The sequence below is a fragment of the Lepidochelys olivacea genome (genome assembly GCF_965140295.1).
Source record: "Lepidochelys olivacea isolate rLepOli2 genome assembly, chromosome: 3".
NCBI classification, from domain to species: Eukaryota; Metazoa; Chordata; order Testudines; family Cheloniidae; genus Lepidochelys; species Lepidochelys olivacea.
This window is the reverse complement of record NC_140413.1, coordinates 150,015,616-150,040,550: the sequence shown is the minus strand read 5'-3', so window position 1 is coordinate 150,040,550 and position 24,935 is coordinate 150,015,616. Positions and strand designations below refer to the sequence as shown.

The following is a 24,935-nucleotide window of genomic DNA, read 5'->3' as shown; positions in this document are numbered from 1 at the left end:
GAGAATAAACCTATGATAATAGCCAGCTAATCCCAGGAAAGATCTCCCCTCTTTCTTTGTGAGGGGGATTGCAGCCTCCATAACTGCTTTAACCTTGGACACTTCTGGCTTAATTTTTCCATTGCTAACAATATATCCTCATTATCTGGTCTCAGAACTGCCCAGCAACACATTTGAAGATTAACAGTCAAATGGCTTTAGCTATCGCACCTGTCACCAACTCTATGTGCTTCAGGGGACTTTCCCCATCAGGACTGTAAATGATGTTATCTAGGTACACCATAGCATAGCCTACATAAGGCCATAATAGCCAGTGCACAAGGCACTGGAATGTTGCTAAGGTTCCAAACAAGCAAAACAGCATTATCTTAAACTGATACAGTCCCTGAGACAAGGTAAAGGCAGTTTTACATTTGGACTCCTTCTCAAGGGGAACTTGCCAATAACCTGAGGCTAAATCCAAGGTACTGTATGTAGTACTGCCTAATAAATCTGACAAATCATCTATCTGTGGCATAGGGGAATTATCAAATTTTGAAATGGCATTCAGTTTTCTTAAATTTATACAGAAGTGGCTTTCCTCAGGTTTGTTTGTTTTTTAGCTATCACTATTGGAGAGCACCCAAGGGCTGTTTGATGGCTCAATTATTCACAGAGCTAACATTTGCTTTATTTCCTCCTCCACTTTTAAGTTTCAAGATGTCCTGGAATCTGACATGATCTTCTGGGGAGAGGAGCATGCCCTTCCCTGTCAATAACATACTGAATCACATAATTTGTTCAAGGCACAGCAGAAACTATATGCTGGAATTTATTGATACACCAGTTCTAATCTGCATGTTCAGCAATTAATCCACTGCTTTGTGGGATGATCTCCTGTCTCCTGTACTTTTTAATCTGTCATAATTACATTATTATGTACTTCAGGGAGAACTGATGTTAAATTCCTAGTTTTCCTTTAAATCCAGAGTTTAACACATTTAACAAATGTATCTCTCTCTTTTCTGAGAGTTTGATGTCATAATCCACCAGTTTTACTGGTCTTATTATAATAAATGGGCCTTGCCATTTACCTAGCAGCTCATTTTCGGTAACAACAGAACTTTACTCCCCATCCTAAACTGTTGTTCCCGGGCCTGTTTATTGTACCACCTAGCTTGTCTAGCTTGGACATTCTCTAAATGTTCTTTAGCTAGTGGAAGTGTTCTGCAAGTATGTTCCTCATGTTTATAACATAACACTAGAGGAATCAACCGTTTGTCTCTCCCAACTTTCTTCAATCACGTCTAATGGACCACGAGGGCTGATGGCCGCACAACAAATTGAACTGAGCTTGGGGGACTTCTCAATATGAAAATAAGAGACAAAGCAACACTGTAACCCTTCATCTAAGTTCTGACTACATAGCTTTTCAACGTCTTTTTTAAGGGATTGAACAATCCTTTCCACTAGGCTATATGGGAATAATAAGGGGTCATCTGCAGGGGTTTAATGCTCAGGAGTTGGTATAATTCTTATCAGGGATGCCTGGAAATTAGCTCCCTGATCCATCTGAATTTCTCTTGGGATTTCCACCTGTGACCCTAAGAACCACTCATTGCCAGCTGACAAAGGGTTCACTACTTAGGCTATGTCTACACTAACACTTTTGTCAGCAAAACTGTCGCTCAGAGGTGCAGAAAAAAAAAAACACACCCAAGGGCTGGTCGAATTTAGCCATGTTAGGTCAATTTTATAAGCAATGCGGCTACACAACCAACCTCGTTTCGTCGCCCTAAAGAGTTCTTAAAATTGCCTGCTGTACTCCTCCCCGACAAGGGGAGTAGCGCTAAAATCGACCTTCTTGGATCGAATTTGGGGTAGTGCAGACGCAGCTTTGTGCAATTCGACAGTATTGGCCTCCAGGAGCTATCCCAGAGTGCTCCATGTGACCGCTCTGGACAGCACTTTCGACTCCAATGCACTAGCCAGGTACACAGGAAAAGCCCAGGGAACTTTTGAATTTCATTTCCTGTTTGGTCAGCGCGGCGAGCTCAGCAGCACAGGTGACCATGCAGTCCCAGAATCACAAACGAGCTCCAGCATGGAGCAAACGGGAGACACTGGATCTGACTGCTGTATGGGGAGAAGAATCTGTGCAGGCACAACTCTGATCAAAAGGAAGAAATGCTAATATCTATGCCAAAATCACACAGGGCACGGTGGAGAGAGGCTACACCAGGGACACACAACAGTGCTGCATGAAAGTTAAGGAGCTCAGGCAAGCCTACTACAAGACAAAGGAGGCAAACGGTCGCTCTAGGTCAGAGTTCTATACATGCCGCTTCTATGATCAGCTGCATGCCATTCTCTGGGGGGGGCACGACCCTATCAGTACCCCACCACTGACCCTGGACACCTGCAAGGGGGGAGTCTCACGCAACACGGAAGAGGCTTTTGTGGATGAGGAAGAGGAGGAGGAGAATGCGCAGCAGGCAAGTGGAGAATCCATTCTCCCTGACAGCCAGGACCTTTTCATCACCCTAGAGCCAATACCCTCCCAAGGTGAGTTGCTGGACCTTGAAGGTGGAGAAGGCACCTCTGGTGAGTGCACATTTGTAACTACAGTACAGGGGTTAAAAGCAATTGTGTTTAATGTTTGATTTGCCCTGAAGAATTGGGATGCATTCACAACCAATACAGCTACTGGAAAAGTCTGTTAACGTGTCTGGGGATGGAACTGGAATCCTCCAGGGACATCTCCATGAAGCTCTCCTGGAGGTACTCTGAAAGGCTTTGCAGAAGGTTTCTTGAGAGAGCTGCCTTATTTCGTCCTCCACAGTAGGACACTTTACCACGCCAAGCCAGTACCAAGTATTCTGGAATCATTGCAGCACAAAGCAGGGCAGCAAACGATCCTGGGTTTTGGTCGCACTCATACAACATTCGGGCTTTATCTTTCTGTGTCAGCCTCAGGAGAGCGATATCATTCACAGTCACCTAGTTGAAATAGGGGAATTTTTGTAAGGGAACAGTAAAAGGACCCTGTTCGTCCTGGACTATCTGTGCTTGGCTAAAAGGGATCATCCTGGAGAATAGCCACGCGGTGGCGGGGAGGCATGTGCTGCACATCCACCCCAAAACTGCAACCCCTCCTTTTAAACAGCAAACCCCACTGGCATTGCTTGCTATGGGAAAGGAGGGCGCTGCAGTCTGAAACCATTCCCACATGTTATGAAGGCGGAAGAAGCCAACCCCGTGTAGTCTTTGGCTTATCATGGCTGCCTGAAAACCGAATTCTGTTGCCCAGCTGTGTGTGATGTGTCACCATACCAGCAGGCGCTCAATATAAAAGGCAAAATGCGACCTTATACCTAAAGCACAGGTGCTGTCTGCTATGAATTGCTTGATTCACTGTGAAAGTGTCTCCCTTTTGTTCTCAGAAATGTATCCTCTTAAATTTTATTCTCCCTTTTTATCCCCCCTGCAGGTGCAAATATTTCTATGCTCCCCGTATCAACTCAGTCTCTGAGATTATCACAGATTAAAAGGTGGGAAGAAAAAAAAAAAAAAAAAAAAGCACTTGCGATGACATGTTTTCCGAGCTCATGCAGTCCTCCCACGCTGATAGGGCACAGCTGAATGCATGGACCTTTCCTGACCATTCAGTGGCAGCGGCCAGGAAAGCATTCAGTGAGCGTGATCAGAATATGCAGGAGGAGATGCTGCGGCTGATAAGGGAGCAAACGGACATGATCAGGCATCTGGTGGAGTTGCAGGAAAGGTAACAAGAGCACAGACCGCCACTGCATCCATTGTATAACCGCCTGCCCTCCTCTCCAAGTTCCATATCCTCCTAATCCAGACGCCCAAGAAAGCTTGGGGGGGTGGGGGAGGGAGGGAGGAGGAGAGAAGGCTCCGGGCACACAGCCACTCCACTCCAGAGGATAGCCCAAGCAACAGAAGGCTGTCATTCAAACAGCTTTGATTTGTAGTGTGACTACAATAAGCAATGTGGCCTTGTCCTTCCCTCCACCCCACCCGGGCAACCTTGTCAGTGATCGCACTTTTTTTTTTTTTAAACAAAGACAGACTACATGGATTCAAAACAATAGGGACTTTATTTCCTTTGTCAGCTGTGGTCAAATCGGGGGACGGGGATTGGCTTACAGAGAAGTAAATTCAACAAAGGGGGCGGTTTTGCATCAAGGAGAAACACACACAACTGTCACACCATAGCCTGGCCAGTCATGAAACTGTTTTTCAAAGCCTCTCTGATGCGCAGCACACCTAGCTGCGCTCTAATCGCCCTGGTGTCTTGCTGTTCAAAACTGGCCGCCAGGCGATTTGCCTCAACCTCCCACCCTGCCATAAACGTCTCCCCCTTATTCTCTGATATTATGGAGCACACAGCAAGCAGCAATAACAATGGGAATATTGGTTGCACTGAGGTCTAAACTAGTCAGCAAACTGCGCCAGTAGGCTTTTAAATATCCAAAGGCATATTCTACCACCAGCCTATAGTTGACCTGCTCCTTACCCCTGTCCAGGATGCCTGTGTATGGCTTCATGAGCCTTGGGAGCAAGGGGTAGGCTAGGTCCCCAAGGATAACTATTGGCATTTCAACATCCCCAACGGTAATTTTCTGGTCTGGGAAGAAGGTCCCTTCCTGCAGCTTTTCGAACAGCCCGGAGTTCCTAAAGATGCACCTTTCCTGACCATCCCTCACTGATGTCGGTGAAACGTCCCTTCTGATCCACCAGTGCTTGCAGCACCATTGAGAAGTACCCCTTGTGATTTACATACTGGTTGGCAAGGTGGTCTGGTGCCAAGATAGGGATATGCGTTCCATCTATCGCCCTACCACAGTTAGGGAACCCCATTGCAGTAAAGCCATCCATTATGACCTGCACATTTCCCAGTCGCTAACCTTGCTAGCAGGTGGTCACGGATTGCCTTGGATATTTGGATCACAGCAGCCCCCACCGTAGATTTGCCCACTGCGAATTGATTCCTGACTGACTGGTAACAGTCAGGCTTTGCAAGCTTCCACAGGACTATTGCCACTCGCTTCTCAACCGTCAGGGCAGGTGTTATCTTGTATTCCTGCGCTTCAGGGCTGGGAAAAGCAACTCACAAAGTTCCAGGAAAGTAGCCTTATGCATGCAAAAGTTTCGCAGCCACTGGGAATCATCCCATACCTGCAACACTATGCGGTCCCACAAGCCTGTGCTTGTTTGCCGGGCCCAGAATCGGCGTTCTACTGTATCAACTTGCCCCACTGCCGCCATGACGTCCCAATTGCCACATTTCGTGCTTTCAGGAACATCTCTGTGCATGTCCTCCTCACAATTGTCCTTGTGCTGGCGGCTCCTAGCCAGGTTCTGCACATACTGCAGGATAATGCACAAGGTGTTTACAATGCTCACAACAGCAGCGCTGAGCTGAGCGGGCTCATGCTTGCCATGCTATGGCGTCTGCATGGATAACCCAGGAAAAAAGGCGCAAAACGATTGTTTGCCATTGCTTTCAAGGAGGGAGGGAGGGGAGACTGACGACATGTATCCAGAACCACCCGCGACCATGTTTTTTGCCCCATCAGGCATTGGGAGCTTAACCCAGAATTCCAATGGGCAGCAGGGACTGTAGGATAGCTACCCACAGTGCACCACTCCATGAGTCGATGCTAGCCACGGTATTGAGGACGCACTCCGCTGACCGACTGTGCTTAGTGGGGACATACACGATTGACTGTATAAAATCGCTTTCTAAAGATCGACTTCTATAAAATCAACCTAATTTTGTAGCGTAGACATACCCTCAGTGACATACGTTACACCAACAGAAGCACCAGCGTGGACAGCATTATGTCCGTTCGCTGGGGGTGGTTTAATTATGCCAACAGGAGAGCTCTCTTCCGTTGGCATTGAGATCTTACAGCGGCAGAGCTGTTGTAGCACAGCTGTGCCGCTGTAAGGGCTCTAGTGTAGACACGGCCTTAATGTCAACAATTCCTAACAGATCTGAAACTCACTATACCTAATACTACTTATGGATAAATACCATGAAAGAGCTGTGCCTTGACCAATGTCAAACAAAAGCTGGTATCACACTGGTCATTAATATCGCTATGATACGTATGTCCAGATGATATTTAAAGAGGTATGTGCTCCTACTGAAAACGTGTTTTAAACTATGTAACAAGGCAGAGTTGACCAACAGATTTTCTACCAGGCAAAGCATGTCTATTCACCTATCCCTGTCCTCTGATGTGAATTAAACATTATAACCCAGACACAATGGGAGCTACATTTGCATGTCAAGTCAACATAAGGATGCAAAGTTGACATGGGGTCAGCACACTAGAGACCAACCAACCAACGAGGGCATTTCAAATGTTTACGGGACTCTACCTGGAGAAAAGAAAGCCATTTGAGGTGTCCATTTACTGAAGAAATCACTTCAAGGGGATGGGGTATTCATGAAAACTTGGATCCTGGTTTTGATTGAAAACCAGCAGCACTGTCAAAGACTGAATCCTTGGGAGAAAAATCTTCATTAAATAGGAATCTACTTTATTAAATAGGAAAAAGATTTTATTAAATAGGAAAGGTAACCATTAGTAAGTATGGACGTAGGATTGCATTTTATGTTATATGTGTAACCCTGTTTCCATTTATCTTCACTCGCTACCTTTTAAAACTTAACCTTTGATTCACAATAAATATATTTCAGTGCTGTGATGTTATAAAGGACTTGATTTTTTACCAGTGAGTTTGACTGGTGAGTTTTACCAGTCAAGCAGTGTGTGTACACCGTTGCTTTTGGGAACAACATACCTGATAATTTCTGTGAGCGTCCAGTGGTTAAGGACTGGATACTACAGGGGGATGCTTTCAGAGGAGCTTAGGGATTGGAATGCACCTATTGCTAACCTGCAAGGGGAAGTGAGGGCTTGCAAGGCTTTGAGGAGTCTGCTTGGGTGGCTAAGACTGGCGGATCAGGTCAACCAGTTTAGCACCAGCCAGACTCTCTCTTGGTGAGGTAGGAGGGAAACAATGGTGACTCCCAGTCCTGGGCACCGCAAGAAACTGTCACACCACCCTAGTAAACATGGTCACCAGCTCCTCTGCAATTCTCCTGGCAGTAGCACTGTGTAAATGGAATGCCTCAGGATATCGGGTTATACAGTCAAATAACTAAAATGTATCTGTTCCCCTGGGTACTCCATTCTGACGGGGTCCACAATATCCATTACAATCCTTTCAAATTGTATGTGTACAGTAGGACTCAATCAATGGATATCTGTCTTAATTGCTTCTGGTGCCACCAACTGACATTCAGGGCAGAACTGACACCATTAAGCTACTTCTTCAGGAACACTGGGCCAGAAAAATCTTTGTAAAATCTCTTGTTCCTTAAGTGGGCCTACGGGGAGGGACTTGATGAGCCATCTTCATGAGCCCCTGCCTAAAACCCTGGTGACTACCAGCTGTTTCACTCACTTTTCAGTCTTAGGGTGCTCACATATCCATACAATATACCATTCTGGACTATACGGTAAGGGAATTTAGTTTGACCAACATTCTTCTCACCTAGTCCTTTAGAGAAAGGTTTGAGGGCATAATCCCTCTTGCTGATATTTAGCAATATCCATATTGTATATATGGATACTTGCAAGCCCTTAGCCCTTTTCCTTTCTCCCCTGGTAGGGTGAGTCTTTCCCCTCTCCTTCAAAAATATCTGAAAAAAGGGAAGATAGATCCTCATCCTCTTCTTCCTTAAAACCTTTTCCCAACTGATTATGACTGTTACTACTTGAAGTCAGGCTATCAGTCTCCTTTATTAAAAAGTTAGTGAAATTAGGAAGATCTTTCCCCAATACTACAGGGAAAAGGAAGCTTTTCAGCCATGCCCGTTCTCATAGGAATCTCTTGTCCATCTACTTGGAGCTTAACTGCTGCCAGGGAACATGCTTTAGTGTCTCCATGGACACACCTAACTGTTATTGAGTTTATTGGCTGTGTATGTTTCAACATGTTCTTGAACCAGGGTCAGGTGACTCTCAAATCCACCAAGGCTTTTACTAGCCTTCCTTTTAGTAGTACTAGTTTTGAAGCGAAGGTCTCCCCCACCCAACATGGAAAAGTTACCAAATTTTCCCCAGGAGTGGGTCTTAGCCCTGGAACAAAACCTCCTCAGGTGCCACAGTTTGTCACATTGGTAGCGATCTTCTTTTTGGGTCTCCCATCCCACAACGTTCACCTCACAAGTAATGATGGGATTTGTTCTTAACCAGATTCAACATTGTTCCTGCTTCTGCCTTACAGAGAGAAAATCCTGACATTAGGAGAAAGAGTTCCTCAGTCTCTGCTCCAGAGCCCAGATCTGAAGATCACCTAGCAGGTTGGATAGAAACAATTCCAGGACAAGTATCTTGGTCATTTGAGCAAAGATGCAACGTTTCTGGACTTAATCCATTTTTTAAATAAATTCCTTCAGATGTTTACTATCTTCAAGGGTCTTCAGAATTTCTATATCAGAAGGACTAGGACTTTTGTTGCTAGATCTCTGGATTATACTACCATCTCTACAGGGTTTCCATAACCCTTCTGTAGCCCTAGGCTTCTTGGTTCTCCAGTCCACTAGGCTTGTAGAGCCTTTCCAGTGAGATATGGGGTAAGCCAGATGATCTTGTGGCCATCTGCAGGGCTGAGTTACCCTTTTGAATGTCAAGAGACTTGCCTCCATATCTTCTTCTATTTCTGGATTCTCCCATTCTGCGGTCAGGCGGGGTCATCTCAGCCCACTGCTGATCCTCCTATTTGCTTTGCTCTTCTTGGCATTTTCTGGACTCTGCTGTTAGTCACTGTTCAGTCTCCATCTGCTATCCATCTTAACATCCCCGTCTCTTTCAATGTTTTAATGTCTGCAACTGGGGACTTTAAAGACCACCCACCCTCCACTTGGGGCCCTACCTCCAGTATAGCATCTCCAGTGGCTCCAGCTAGCTCTTCCTCTGACCATCTTTCTTTCCTGGGCAGTCAGCAGCCAAGCAAAAGTCTTCCCACTGGGTCTTTTGGGCTTTGGTCCAAGTTCCAGGGCTTCAGACCACCCTGTCACAATGCTACAGAGAAGCAAAGGCTGGAAGAAATATGCATCATGTAGGCAACTATCAGAGACGGGAGGATCAAAAAAAAGAATTGGTCACCTGAAATTACAAGTTAGGCAGGCATGTGCGGGACAAGGCTTGAAAAGTGTAGTGCAGCGTCAAGATAAGTGGTTAATATTGTATGGCATGAGCACTTCACTGACAAATGCCACACCCTAGAAGATCGAGCTAGCAGTCTTTTCTCCAACACACACAGGGCTAGTTAGTGAAGTATACTCAGAAAGCCAGGCGTTGGATTTGCCACTGTTGGTGTCCAAAGTGGACTTAATTTGCAAAATCCCTCATTTGGTGACCAAACTCACTCTGTCCATGCACACACGCGCACACCACTGTAGTCAGAACTCACACTGAATCCATTGTGCTCTACCAGGTGAAGTCACCAGCTCTCCAGTTGGCTGTGCCATTAGTACCTGTGCTATTCCCATGTCACAAAGGGGTATCACTACTTTCACGTCCCCTTTTTCTGATATTTGTTAGCTCTAGAAGTTGCTGCCCACTCTCAGGCTGACGTCTCAGAAGCCCACAGGGGATCTGGTGCTACTTGAAGGAAAGATTATTTTTAGTAACATTTGGAAGGCCCGCTCTGAAGTTATAGCAAGGTACTTATAGCAAAGTAAAGCCTGCATGACACTTTAATAAAAGCTTCTGCAGTTGCCTCAGTGGAAAGGTCCCCAATTTGGAAATGGTGATATAACAATGATCTTCATCAAGTTTTACAAATGATGCAGGACTCCAGCGCCTCAAGCTCACAAATGCATTTACATTTAAATGTATTTCAAAGATTTGCTGAGCCACAAACTTCCTTGAAATTCTGCTGCCTGGGGCTAATAGGAATAAGTTTCTGTACAGAATGTGTGTGCAGCAAGGCTGACTTGGATTTGAATGGATCACAGAGTTAGTTGGACTGAGTCTCCCTTGCTACTAAGAAAGATGAAATTCACCATGGTTCTAGCCTTCTAATTAGCATCTGATCTGCCCGCCGTCAGTCATCACTGACTGCGATTAGTGCAAACAGAACAGCGCTCTGCATAAATCCTGAGCTTGAAAGATACAATGGTGAATGCCAGGGGCATCTCTCACAGCAGAATGTACTCAATTTTGCTCTCAGCTGCTCATCCAGTTTTAGCAGCATGCTCGAAAGTGACTTTGACCTACCATGAGCTTTTGGGAGACGCTGTTATACATGGAGTAGCGGGAGGAGGTGCCCTCCACAAGAGAGTCTGCTTTGAACTCATTGCTGCCAGAGCCGAAGACTGGACGCCTCTCATCGCTCTCACTGTCAGACCCACTGCCGCTACTGGAAGACTCTGAAAATGAAACAGAGGGGAGAAATTAACAAGCGTTTGTTTCGCTAATCAGAGGGGAAGCTGTATATGGGAATTCCAAATTCACATCCCAGAAGGCTAGGGGATAGTAAAGAATCTGCTTCAATAGCTCAGACTGGCTGTGGGGAGCATGCAGACTTCAGATACAACTCTCAAGACAAAATACCAGCTGTCTTGCTACCTCATTCCACCATAAAGAAGGTGAAAGACAACCCTCTCCCCCGGGCTGCCACTTGACTTCTCCCTTGAGAACAAGCTGACATTTACATTTGTGATAAACACCAATTCACACTCTTTTCCGACTAGTAGAAAATGTTTTAGATATGTGGATTTACCGTACCTGATAATACCAATGGGGAAAGTGGGGGTCATTCTTGACCACAATGATAATCCACTTATGCCCTGAACTAGGATATTTAATTATCCTTATCTTGCTGCATATAGGTAGGACCAAATTCTTTACCTTGCATATGTAAGGTGCAGATGTACCATAGCCTTGTATTGAACACATCTTCTCCTTAGCCCTCTATAATTGAGCAGTACACTGAAATGCTGTCAGAAAGTGATCCGAATTTCAGCAATCCTGAGGAGACCCCCATATGGCAGAATCTTCCACAACAACAAAGAGTGGGCAGCTGCCAAACCTCCTAGAGGTAGTGTTATCGGGCAGTGGGACTGTTACTGAATGAGATTATGTGGGAAAGTTGGTGGACAATACTCCTCCTTGAGCAGATGCACAGCTCAGCGAAGCATGCCGGAGACCTAGAGTGGAATACCAGCCCAGCACACTGGATTCCAGGAAGGCAGATGCTGGTATTTATCAATAAAAAAACCAAGAACAAAATAAAGCTTTTTACATGAAACCTCTGTTACACTGGAAACCAAACTCTACCCACTTGCTGGGAGTAGGTCAGTGTAAAAGGCTCCAGCTCTCTCTCAAATACCTGCTCACCAAGTCTCTCTGGCCCAGTCAGCATTGAGGACTTTACACTGGTGTAATTAGACTGATGGAGCTACACCAGTGCAAACCTCCACAGACATGCAAACCCTTCACATAGACATCATTTATTGCCAGCTCTTGCTACCTCCACAAAATACTGCCTCACCCCCACAAAATCAAACTTAAATGTTGGACTGTAGCTTCCCAGTGTGTGCGTGCGTGTCATTTCCCAGCCACCCGACATATAAGATCCTTGGATAAGGTGGCAGGGACTGAGTTTTCCCTCCTCCTGAACCAGACCCCATCTCACCCAAAAACAGGGAGCAGTGGGCTAAGGAGCAAGGCAGCCCCGGCTGGCCTGACCACCACTGGTAGCAAGCCTCCCGACTACCTTCCTACCACAGGGTTCTGTGGGGTATCATACAACTTATATAATCCTACCAAGCAGAGAGCTCTGTGGGAACCCCACAGTGCAACCCTCTGCTTGGGTTCAATGGTCCAAATGCTGACACCCATCAGTATCCCCTGCTGCAGGGAGTGGTAGAGGACCTGCCCAGGGTCATTTACTCTTTGAAGCAGTGGCTGGGGTTCCAGCAGCAATGACCGGGTTCCCTGTGCTCCTAATAGCAGCTGTCAAGTCCTTTCCACCTCCCTACTCCCCTCCCCATAACACCACAAGCAGCACAAAAGCAGCCATGGCTGCACCAGGTACACTTGGGTCACTTTTGGAAGGTTTCCTTCACAACCATAAGGACTAACACAACCTCTCTTAAAAGGAAAGCTGACTCAAGAGATTGAAGGCACTTGCCCAGGAAAGATTCCTGATCATCCTGATCGCATGAGTTTTTCAAGCCTTGCTCTGGCTATCAGAAGTTCCACAGATTGATTGTGCGTTGTGTGGAGAAGTGCTTCCTTATGTTGGTTTTAAACCTGCTGCTTATTCATTTCATTGGGTGACCCTTGTTTTTGTGTTAGGTGAAGAGATAAATAACACTTCCTTATTCACTTTCTCCACACCAGTCATGATTTATAGACCTCTGTCACAACCCCCATTACTCCCATTATTTTCCAAGCTCAACAGACCCAGTCTTTAATCTCTCCTCATATGGAAACTGTTCCATACCCCCCCGATCATTTTTGTTGCCCTTCTCTGTACCTTTTCCAATTCTAATATCTATTTTAAGATGGGGTGACCGGAATCACACACAGTATTCAAGCTGTGGGTGTACCACGGATTTATATAGGGATGTTATGATATTTTCTAGTTTATTATCCATCCCTTTCCTAATAGTTCCTAACACTGTTAGCTTTTTGTTTGGTTGGTTTTTTACCACACACAGCCGCTGCACACCGAGTGGATATTTTCAGAGAATTACCCATGACGACACCAAGATCTTTCTAGAGTGGTAACAACTACATTAGACTCCATCATTTTGTATGTCTATTTGAGACTATGTTTTCCACTGTGCATTACTTTGCACTTATCAACATTAAATTTCATCTGCTATTTTGCTGCCCAGTCACGCAGTTTTGAGAGATCCCTTTGTAACTCTTCACAGTTAGCTTCGGACTTAACTATCCTGAGTAATTTTGTATCGTCTGCAAATTTGCCACTTCAGAGTTTACCCCCTTTTCCAGATCCTTGGGGGACCCTACTGTTTACCTCTCTCCACTATGAACACTGACCATTTATTCCTACCCTTTTTGTTTCTTATCTTTTAACCAGCTACTAGCTCATGAATGGACCTTCCTTCTTATCCCATGACTGCTTACTTTGCTTAAGACCCTTAGGTGAGGGACCTTGTCAAATGCTTTCTGGAAGTCCAAGTACACTATAGCTAATGGATAACCCTTGTCGACAAGCTTGTTGACACCCTCAAAGAATTCTAACAGACTGGGAAGGCATGATTTCCTTTTTCAAAAGCTGTGTTGACTCTTCCCCAATATACCATGTTCATCTATCTCTCTGATCATTCTGTTCTTTACTATAGTTTCAACCAGTTTTCCTGGTACTGAAGTTAGGTTTACCAGCCTGTAATTGCCAGGATCACCTCTGGTGCCTTTTTCAAAAATCAGTGTTACATTAGTTATCCTCCAGTCATCTGCTACAGAGACTGATTTATGCAATAGGTTACATACCACAGTTCGGAGTTCCGCAATTTCATATTTGAGTTCTTTCAGAACTCTTGGGTAAATAGCATCTGGTCCTGGTGAATTATTCTTAAATTTATACATTTGATCCAAAACCTCCTCTATCGACACTTCAATCTGGGGCAGATCCTCTGATTTGTCATCTAAAAAGAATGGCTCAGGTGTGGGAATCTTCCTCACATCCTCTGCAGTGAAGACTGAGGCAAAGAATTAATTTAGTTTCTCTGCACCTCAATTATCCATTGGCCCACTGGTTATTTGGCAGGCTTCTGATGTACTTTTTTTTTTTTAATTGCTATTTGTGTGTCTTTTGCTAGTTGGTCTTCAAATTCTTTTTTGGTCTGTCTTATAATACTTTTACACTTGCCTTGCTAGAGTTTATGCTCCTTTCTATTTTCCTCAGTAGGACTGACTTCCAATTTTTAAAAGGATGTCTTTTTGTTTCTAACTGCCTCTTTTACTCTGTTTAACCATGGTGGCGTTTTTTGGGTCCTCTTACTGTTTGATTTTTATTATTTGGGGTATAAATAGAGGCTCAAATTAAATTTTAGTGTTTTTAAATAGTTTCCATGGAGTTTGCAGGCATTTCACTCTTCTGTTTGTTTTAATTTCTATTTAACTAGATTCCTCATTTTGTGTAGTTTTTTGAACTCCCTTTTTGAAGTTAAATGCTACCGTGATGGGGTTCTTTGGTATTTCCCTCTTACAAAGATGTTAAATTTAATTACATTATGGTCACTATGCCAAGTGGTTAGTTATATTCACCTCTTGAACAAGATCCTCTGCTCCTTTCAGGAGCTTGCCTCTCCCCTTGTGGGTTCCCAGAACATCTGCTCCAAGAAGCAGACATTAACAGTGCCTAGATATTTTCTCTCTGCATTTCGTCTTGAGGGGATATGTACCCAGTCAATATGGGGGATAGTTGAAATCTCCCATTATTAGTGGGTTTTCTGTTTCTGTAGCCTCTCTGATCTCCCTGAGCATTTCACGATCACTATCATCATTCTGGTCAGGTTGTCGGTAGTATATTCCTACTGCTATTATTCAAGTCTGGAATTCAGTGGTACAGTTTGAATCATTTAAGATATTTACTATATTTGCTTATGCTTTCTTTCACATATAGTGCTATTCCCCCACCAGCATGACCTACTATGTCATTCCTATATATGTCTAATTATTTATTTTGCATCTTGGCACAAACCAGAAGCAAAACTAAAGTAGTAAAGAAGCAATACCACTCACAATTTTCTAAACATACTAAAAATATACAATAAAAATCTAAATATTAAGCTATATAATTGCTTAAATAAGTGTATATAGTTATACTGTACCCTTCTACGTAGCAAAAAGATGTACCAAATCTAGCATAAAGGCTCTATGTAGTTGTAAATCAACATGTTTTAATGGCTATATCAACCTGTAAAAATGCACCTTTCTTTAGAAAATAACTGAAGCACAAATGGAAAAGTTGATTAAAACTGGTTATTTAAATTGTGGCTTTCCACGTGGTGATTTAAATTGGTGACTGAAATTAATCCACCCTGGCCCCAAGGGTCCTTGGCACCGACATGTCGTTCCCAGTGAGGATGAAACAGCTCTTTCAGAGACATCAGGTTGCCAAGATTTTGTAGAATATTTTTAGTGATCGCTCAATAATTCTCTCTATTGGCTGGGAACATTTAGCAAGAATAGAGACCAGAGACTGTCTGGCAAGTGTCACCACAGCCACATCCTAGTTAAAGAGGCCCAGCTCCAGCCTGGAGCACCCACGGAGTCAGCACCTATAGGATTGACTGGGAGCTAGGAAGGTTTCTGCACTGCAGGGCACAAAGCTGCCTTCTCCCATATTGAGCTGGAATACTGCCTGACGCCTAATATTTTCAAAGTAGTCTGAGTGGGAGAAGACATTAGCCACAACTCCCATCTTAGTCAATGGAAGTCACTCAGTTAACACTTTAGCACAGCTTCGCAATCAGCCATTCAGCATAAGCAGAGCTGCTGGGCACCACTGTGGTTCCATGGCTAATGCTATCCAGTTAGAACCCAAGAGTGGGCAAAGCTATTACATTTAAAAAAAAAAGTCTAAATGTGAACATAAGAAATCAGGATTTTGCAGGTATATGGGAAAAAAGGCAAAATGAGTTTAAAGCAGAAAAAATATACTTAAGAAAGTTCCATTAAGGCCTTAATGGGCAATATTGTAATGACAATATAATTAACCTGAGTAATATGACCATCCTCCTTTAAAAAAAAAAATCACAAATTTTTAGGCAAAGAATTACTCTGCCAAAGCAAGAGACAGGCATAACTGCCTCTACAAGGACCTTGTCAGTTAATCTGTAAAACATTATTGAGAATCCAAGACATTATTTAGGATTGTCATTTAAGACTTTCATCTGAACTAATGCAGCAGTTACTCTTATGGCTCTAGGAGAAAGGAAACAGATCAGGAGTAAGAGATAGCACATTCTTCAATACATCAGTGATTCATAGATACTAAGGTCAGAAGGGACCATTATGATCATCTAGTCTGACCTCCTGAGCAATGCAGGCCACAGAATTTCACCCACCCACTCCTGCGAAAAACCTCTCACCTATGTCTGAGCTATTGAAGTCCTCAAATCGTGGTTTAAAGACTTCAAGGAGCAGAGAATCTTCCAGCAAATGACCCGTGCCCCATGCTACAGAGGAAGGCGAAAAACCTCCAGGGCCTCCTCCAATCTGCCCTGGAGGAAATTCCTTCCCGACCCCAAATATGGCGATCAGCTAAACCCTGAACATATGGGCAAGATTAACCAGCCAGATACTACAGAAAATTCTTTCCTGGGTAACTCAGATTCCACCCTAATATCCCATCACAGGCCATTGGGCCTATTTACCATGAATATTTAATTATCAAAACCATGTTAACGCATCATACTATCTCCTCCATAAACTTATCAAGTTTAATCTTAAAGCTAGATAGATCTTTTGCCCCCACTGCTTCCCTTGGAAGGCAATTCAAAAACTTCACTCCTCTGATGGTTAGAAACCTTCATCTAATTTCAAGTCTAAACTTCCCGGTGGCCAGTTTATATCCATTTGTTCTTGTGTCCACATTGGTACTGAGGTTAACTAATTCCTCTACCTCTCCGGTATTTATGCCTCTGATATATTTATAGAGAGCAATCATATCTCCCCTCAACCTTCTTTTAGTTAGGCTAAACAAGCCAAGTTCCTTGAGTCTCCTTTCATAAGACAAGTTTTCCATTCCTCGGATCATCCTAGTAGCCCTTCTCTGTACCTGTTCCAGTTTCAATTCATCCCTCTTAAACATGGGAGACCAGAACTTCACACAATATTCCAGGTGAGGTCTCACCAGTGCCTTGTATAACAGTACTAACACCTCCTTATCCCTACTGCAAATACCTCTCCTAATGCATCCCAAGACCTCATTAGCTTTTTTCACAGCCATATCACATTGGCAGCTCATAGTTATCCTATGATCAACCAATACTCCAAGGTCCTTCTGCTCCTCCGTTACAGTTGAACAGGGCAGCAATATATCTGGTATTTAAAAATAGAGTAACATCTCACAGGGCATACTCCCTGATGCAATGTATATCTAAAGTGAGTTCAAAGGAAAAAAAAGACGTGTGATGAATTTTACAGAACACAATCGCACCAATTAATAAAGTACTAAATTTCATCTGAGTTACAGCCAAATGGTGAATCATTAAACCAGCTTTAATAGCAATCTTATTTTTAAGAAACCATTTGACCAAGATGAAGGTTAGGTTTTAAAACAAATAAATTGGTTTGGGAGAAGGAGTTAATCAATCCAGTGGTCAAATACCATTTTACATTTACAAAATAAATTTATCAGAGTTCATGCTAAATTCAATCACAGCCATCTGCAACCAATGTGGCAGAGCCTACTGTGTGCACACAGAGATGCCTGAGGTGTGCCAAACTGAAGGCTATACTGGCAGATTCCCAAGAGCCTGAATGTGACACCGATACCTTTTCTGCTTCTTCCTAATGGACAGATAGATATGGGGGTAATGAGGGGGTTTGTGTGTTCGTTTCGATATTTCAGGCCTGTTTTTTAATGTTAGAAATCCAGGTAGTGACTGAAGAACAAGTGAAATGAGGTCAGCAGAAGAACAGAGAACTGTGAAAGTTATAGCAGTGGAGAGAAGAAGGGAAATGTAACGACTTTTAAAAACCTCTGTTAAGGTTATTCAACTTCAGTGACTAATTAACACTACAGAGAATGGATACATTTGGATTCAGCACACTGCCCTTTCAATTAAGGTGCATGAGCTCACAATATGCATCTTTTGAGAAATTCAGAAGGTCGTCCAGGTAAGTCCATCCATGACACTCTCAATATTTCTAATGTACAAAAGAAAAAGAGTAGATACAAGGGACAAAGCAAACAAAGGTTATATGATTCGTTGTTATTTTCAGATGGCAGTAAAGAGTGTCCAGATAAGATTATGGAGGGGAAAAAATTAATTCCCCCCCACCCCCAGTTTGGGGATAGAAACTGTATAGTCCTTCCTTCTAGAGAGGAAGGATGGTCTTGGGGTTAAGGCACTGAATTGGGATCCAGAATACCTGCATTCAATTCCAGCTGATTAATTAAATCCCTGAAGAGAAAAGCAGCCTTTCCTACAAGGCTATCTCCTTGCAACTCTGGTGCCCGTACTACTTCTGATCTTACCTTGAGTTGCATGATTACTACATGGAGGTTCATCATCGGAAGTGGAACTGAGGTTCAGTCCCAGATCTTCTGCCCTCTTTTTCTGCTTCTGGTTGCTGTTAAATTCAGGCTCTGCTCGTCTCTTCATTTTTACTGCAAGGAGAGAACAAACAGTAAGCATCCAGCAAGTTCATTTCCTCCAATACTGGGGCAAGGTCTGTGTTGTTGCTGCGGTCCAGCAGAGTGCATGGTTTTTCATGCTATTTGGGCACTATGCTTTGCCTCCAAAACCTGCCACAGATAAACGTCGTTGCTTTTCCCTGGCTGCCATCCAAAGCTGTTAGTTCAAAAATAGGGAACCAGGACACACAGCAGCTTTCCCTACTGTTGACCAATTTAAACCACAACTGTATGTGAAACCCCGCAACCAGGAGAAGAAAGAGTAACTGGTGAGAGGTCTCCCCACACTTGGGAACTCAGACATTTGATTTGGCTCCAAAAGGGCTTTTTAACAGTGCATATTAGAGATTCGTTCTGCACTAGCAGTACATAATTGAGGAAATGTAAGGTCAGTTCAGTGGGTGTTTTCAGTTTCCTCTGAAAAGCTGCATAAAGGAGTCAACTTCTTCTGAAGGAGGCAGAACATTCTGAAACCTGATCCTGCAAACGCGGATTTTTAAAAATAGTTTTCCCACCCTTTTTATAGCAAAGCTGTAAATAAGGATGCATACAGAAGTCTCTTTCCCATTACACTACATTAGTTGGGACCTGTCTTTCCTATTAAATTACATTAGTTGGGACCCTCCTTCCAGATGACATCATGGTATCCTCTCGCACTGAGGATCTCTCTCTGGGGGAGGGAACTCCAGTTATTAGGAAGAGACAGGTAAGTTGTGGGGGATTTGATCATTAGAAACACAGATAGCTGGGTTTGCAATGACCAGGAGAACCGCATGGTGCCTTGCCTGGCTGGTGCAAAGGTTGTGGATCTCCTGAGACATCTAGATAGACTTATGTGTAGTGCTGGGGAGGAGCCAGTGGTCATGGTACATGTAGGTACCAATGACATAGGGAAGGATAAGAGAGAGATCCTGGAGGCCAAGTTTAGGCTGCTAGGTAAAAGATTGAAGTCCAGGACCTCCATGTTAGCATTCTCTGAAACATTTCCAGTTCCATGCACAGGGCCAGTTAGACAGGCAGAACTGCAGGGTCTCAATGCATAGATGAGATGATGGTAGAGAGAGGAGGGGTTTAGATTTATTAGGAACTGTGGAAACTTTTTGGAAAGGGGGAGCCTATACAGGAAGGATGGGCTCCATCTAAACCAAAATGGAACCAGATTTCTGGCACTTAAAATTAAAAAGGTCATAGAGCAGTTTTTAAACTAAGGGCTGGGGGAAAGTCGACAGGTGCGGAGGAGCACGTGGTTCAGACAGAGACATCCCTTAGGGGAGGATCTATTATTGGAGATTCTCTATGTCCTAAGAAGGAGGAGAGGATGGAAGATGATAAAATACAGGTAGGATCTGATGAGAAACAGTCAAATGAAAAAAAGTCCAATTCAATTACATCATGTACTGGCAGACAGCTAAAAGTGACAAGTTTTTAAAGTGCTTATATACGAATGCTAGAAGTCTAAATAATAAGACTGGTGAACTAGAGTGCCTCATATTAAAGGAGGATATTAATATAATAGGCATCACAGAAATTTGGTGGAATGAGGATAATCAATGGGACATGGTAATACCAGGGTACAAAATATATCGGAAGGACAGAACAGGTTGTGCTGGTAGGGGAGTGGCACTATACGTAAAAGAAAGCGTAGAATCAAATGAAGTAAAAATCTTAAATGAACCAAACTGTACCATGGAATCTCTATGGATAGTAATTCCATGCTCTAATAAGAAGAATATAGCAGTAGGGATATATTACCAACCACCTGACCAGGATGGTGATAGTGACTGTGAAATGCTCAGGGAGATTAGCGATACTATGAAAATAAAAAACCTCAATAATAATGGGGGATTTCAACTATCCCCATATTGACTGGGTACGTCACCTCAGGATGGGATGCAGATAAAGTTTCTTGACACCTTAAATGACCGCTTCCTGGAGCAGCTAGTCCTGGAACTCACAAGAAGAGAGGCATTTCTTGATTTAGTCCTAAGTGAAGCACAGGATCTTGTCCAAGAGGTGAATATAGCCTGGCAGTAGTGAAGATAACATAACTAAATTTAACATCCCTGCGGCCCAACTTGTAGCATTTCATTTCAGAAAGGAGGGCTACACAAAAATGAGAAAGTTAGTTAAACAGAAATTAAAAGGTACAGCGCAAAAACTGAAATCCCTACAAGCTGCATGGAAACTTTTTAAAGACACCATAATAGAGGTTCAATGTAAATGTATACCCCAAATTAAAAAACATAGTAAGAGAACCAAAAAAGTGCCACTGTGGCTAAACAACAAGGTAAAAAGCAGTGAGAGGCAAAAAGGCATCCTTTAAAAAAGTGGCAGTTAAATCCTAGTGAGGAAAATAGAAAGAAGCATATAAAACCTGGCAAATTAAGTAGAAGAATATAATTAGGAAAGCAAAAAAAGAATTTTAACAGCTAGCCAAAGACTCAAAAAGTAATAGCAAAAAAAATTTAAGGACATCAGAAGCAGGAAGCCTGCTAAACAACTAGTGGAGCCACTGGACGATCAATTTGCTAAAGGAGCACACAAAGATGATAAGGCCTTTGCGGAGAAACTAAATGATTTCTTTGCATCGGTCTTCACAGCTGAGGACGTAAGGGAGTTTCCCAAACCTGAGCCATTCTTTTTAGGTGACAAATCTGAGGAACTGTCCCAGACTGAGGTGTCATTAGAGCAGGTTTTGTAGCAAATTGATAAACTAAACAGTAATAAGTTACCAGGATCAGATGGTATTCACCCAAGAGTTCTGAAAGAACTCAAATGTGAAATTGCAGAACTGCTAACTGTAGTCTGTAACCCATCATTTAAATTGGCTTCTGTACCAAATGACTGGAGGATAGCTAATGACACGCCAATTTTTTTAAAAGGTTTCCAGAGGTGATCCTGGCAATTACAGGCTGGTAAGCCTGACTTCAGTACCAGGCAAACTGGTTGACTATAGTAAAGAACAAAATTATCAGACACACAGACGAACATAATTTGTTGGGGAAAAGACAACATAGTTTTTGTAAAGGGAAATCATGCCTCATCCATCTACTAAAATTCTTTGAGGGGGTCAGCAAGCATGTAGACAAGGAGGATTCATTGGATACAGTGTACCTAGCTTCTCAGAAAGCCTTTGACAAGGTCCCTCACCAAAGGCTCTTAAGCAAAGTAAACTATCATGGGATAAGAGAGAAGGTCCTCTCATGGATTGGTAACTGGTTAAAAAATAGGAAACAAAGGGTGGGAATAAATGGTCATTTTTCAGAATGGAGAGCAGCAAATAGTGGTATCCCCCAGGGGTCTATACTGGAACCAGTCCTATTCAACATATTTATAAATGATCTGGAAAAAGGGTTACACAGTGAGGTGACAAAATTTGCAGATGATACAAAACTACTCAAGATAGTTAAGTCCCAAGCAGGCTGCGAAGAGCTACAAAAGGATCTCTCAAAACTAGGTGACCGGGCAACAAAACGGCAGATGAAATTCAGTGTTGAGAAATGTAAAGTAAATGCACATTGGAAAACATAATCCCAACTATACATATAACATGATGGGGTCTAAATTAGCTGTTACCACTCAAGAAAGAGATCTTGGAGTCATTGCAGATAGTTCTCTGAGAACATCCACTCAATGTGCAGCACCAGTCAAAAAAGTTAACAGAATGTTGGGCATCATTAAGAAATGGATAGATAATAAGGCCGAAAATATCATGTTGCCTCTATATAAATCCATGGTACACCCACATCTTGAATACTGCACGCAGATGTGGTTGCCCCATCTTAAAAAAAAACTGGAATTGGAAAAGGTTCAGAAAAGGGCAACAAAAATTATTAGGGGTACGGAACAGCTTCTGTATGAGGAGAGATTAAGAAAAGACTGGGACTTTTCAGCTTGGAGAAGAGACTACTAAGGGGGATATGCTTAAGGTCTATAAAACCATGACTGGTGTGCAGAAAGTAAATAAGGAAGTGTTAATACAAGAACTAGGGGTAATCAAATGAAATTAATATGCAGCAGGTTTAAAACAAACAAAAAGAAATATTTCTTCACACAGTGCACAGTCAACCTGTGGAACTCCTTGCCAAAGGATGTTGTAAAGGCCAAGACTATAATAGGGTTCAAAAAAAGAACTAGATAAATTCATGAAGGATAGCTCCATCAATGGCTATTTGCTAGGGTGGGCAGGGATGGCGTCCCCAACCTCTGTTTGCCAGAAGCTGGGAATGGGCGACAGGAATGGATCACTTGAATATTACCTGTTCTGTTTATTGACTCTGGGGAACCTGGCATTGGCCACTGTAAGAAGACAGGATACTGGGCTAGATGGACCTTTGGTCTGACCTAATATGTCCATTCTTATGTTACTGAAGAGTTTGCTGACAGATAAATAACCATTGCATAACCCCGGGGAGCAGCAACAAATGAGAGTCAATTACCCTCCATTGAACTCAACCAAGCCTGAGGAGTTTGCTGGGAAAAATGCCAGGGAACGGAATGCGACATAGGGATAAAAATACATACACTACTTAAGAGCAAGAGCTAGGTTCTGTTGGGGTAGGTGAAGTGCTGCAGGAATCTCAGTTAAATATTTAACACGAAGAACAAACAATATCAGTGTTTGTAGTCTAACAGGATTAAAACCCAAGGAAATAAAGAACTGAACGCTAACGGTCCGACAGGACCACAGAACCATCCAGACTAAAAATCCACCCAGGTGGAGCCACGGGGCCTTGAAGCTACTCTTACAGTAGCGTCAGCAGGAAGGAACTGAGCACAGTTCTGCCAAGAGATACACGTCGAGGGATGTCGCGAATGTAAGTGGGTGTTGCGGGATTGTAACCAATGGCAAAATTAGACCCACAGGTGCCAGCGATTCTCTCCTACTCGGAATTAGGAGGTACGTACAAAGCCCTTCACAAAAGACCGCAGCATCAGCCAGATTCATTAGCCCAAGGGGGCCCACTTCACTGGGGGCCCGCAGTCTGCTCTCAGGGCGGCGTCCCCAGAGGGCAGCGCAGAGCGGGACACCGTTCGCAGGGATTCGTGTTTCTCCAGCCTCTTTCCACCGCAGGCCCCCGGGAGCGCTCCGCGGGCCGGGAGCAGGGGCGCGCCCGCGATGGGGGGAGGGGAGGAGGGGCAGGGCACCAGGGAAGAGGCACAGCACAGCCGCCGCGCAAGAGCCAGGCCCTGGGGACTGGGGCAAACGCCGACCCCCGGCAGCTCCCCGCGGGGAGCAGGAAGGCCCCTGGGCGGCGGGCGCGGCAGGGCTGAGGGTCACGGGCGGCACTCACTGGGGCGGGGTCTCAGGCCGGCACCATGGCCCGCAGGCGGCGGAGGCGAGAGAACCAGGCCGACTCCGCTCCGCTCACTTTCGTTTCTCCAGCTCCCCGTCGCGCTCAGGGTCCTCCCTCTCTCCTGGCGCCTGCCAGTGACGTATGAGCCGGCTCCGCGCCTGCGCCCAGAGCCGCTGGGGCCGGGGGGGCGACCCGAGAGCGGGTTGAAAACAGGGCGGGGACGGGAGGGAAATGAGGAGGAAGGAGAAGGGGGCGGGACCATTAGTCGGGGCCCGCCGCTGCGGGGCGGGGCATCCTTGGGCCACGCCCCGCCACTAGGAGGGGCTAGAGCCGGACGAGCAGGGCGGCGCTCTGGGGTACCCGGCTTTCCCCCGTCCCCACTCCCCGCGCCGCCCTGGGGGCTGGCCCTGGCAGTCTCTCTGCATGGACGCAGAAACCCTAAGGCCCCGTGGGCTACTGCCTAGGGCTGGACGGAGAGGTGGAGCTAGGCCCAGCTTCCATAGGAGGAGAGATTAAAAAGACTAGGACTTTTCATCTTGGAAAAGAGACGACTGAGGGGAGATAGGACAGAGGTTTATAAAATCATGAGTGGTGTGGCGAAAGTGAACAGGGCAGCGTTACTTACCCCTTCACCTAACGCGACAACGAGGGGTCACCTAAAGAAATAAACAGGCAGCAGGTTTAAAACAAACATAAGGAAGTATTTCTTTACACAGTGCACAGTCAACCTGTGGCGTTGGTTGTTAGGGGATGTTGTGAAGGTCAAAAGTATAACTATGTTCATAAAAAGAATTAGATAAATTCATGGAGGACAGGTCCAACACTGGATATTTGCCAAGATGGTCAGGGATGCAACCCCATGCTCTGGGTATCCCTAAACCTCTGACTGCCAGCACCTGAGACTGGATGACAGAGGACTGATCACTCCGAATTGCCATGTTCCGCTCATTCCCTCTGAAGCTTCTGGCACCAGCTACTATCGGAAGACAGGTTGCAGGGCTAGATGGACCATTGCTCTGACCCACTATGGCCGTTCTTATGTTCTTGCATCAGGAACAAGGTCGATGACTAAGACTTACCAAGGACCTTAAAACTGGAAAGGGTTAAATGCACGATGCCAGGTTTTAGCCTTACTCTTGTTTTCCAGTAGACATTCACTTACCAGACCATGTATTCTGTCACCACCATAAGGTAAATCTTATT

At 44.3% G+C, this 24,935-nt stretch overlaps 1 protein-coding gene across 2 annotated transcripts in view; it reads right to left on the bottom strand.

Moving 5' to 3' along the window:
- CMTR1 (cap methyltransferase 1) overlaps positions 1–23,852 on the bottom strand; it is a 56,832-nt gene extending 32,980 nt beyond the window's left edge. For both annotated transcript variants that reach the window (XR_014710972.1, XM_084624164.1), the window contains exons 1-3: positions 23,730–23,852; positions 18,277–18,408; positions 10,308–10,459 (exon numbers count right to left, since the gene is read on the bottom strand). Coding sequence is in view for 1 of the 2 variants with exons in the window: in XM_084624164.1 (XP_084480290.1) it covers positions 10,308–10,459; positions 18,277–18,403 (279 nt within the window). In the remaining variant the exon portion in view is untranslated. The remainder of the gene's footprint in view (positions 1–10,307; positions 10,460–18,276; positions 18,409–23,729) is intronic.
- Between the last annotated feature and the right edge of the window lie 1,083 nt (positions 23,853–24,935).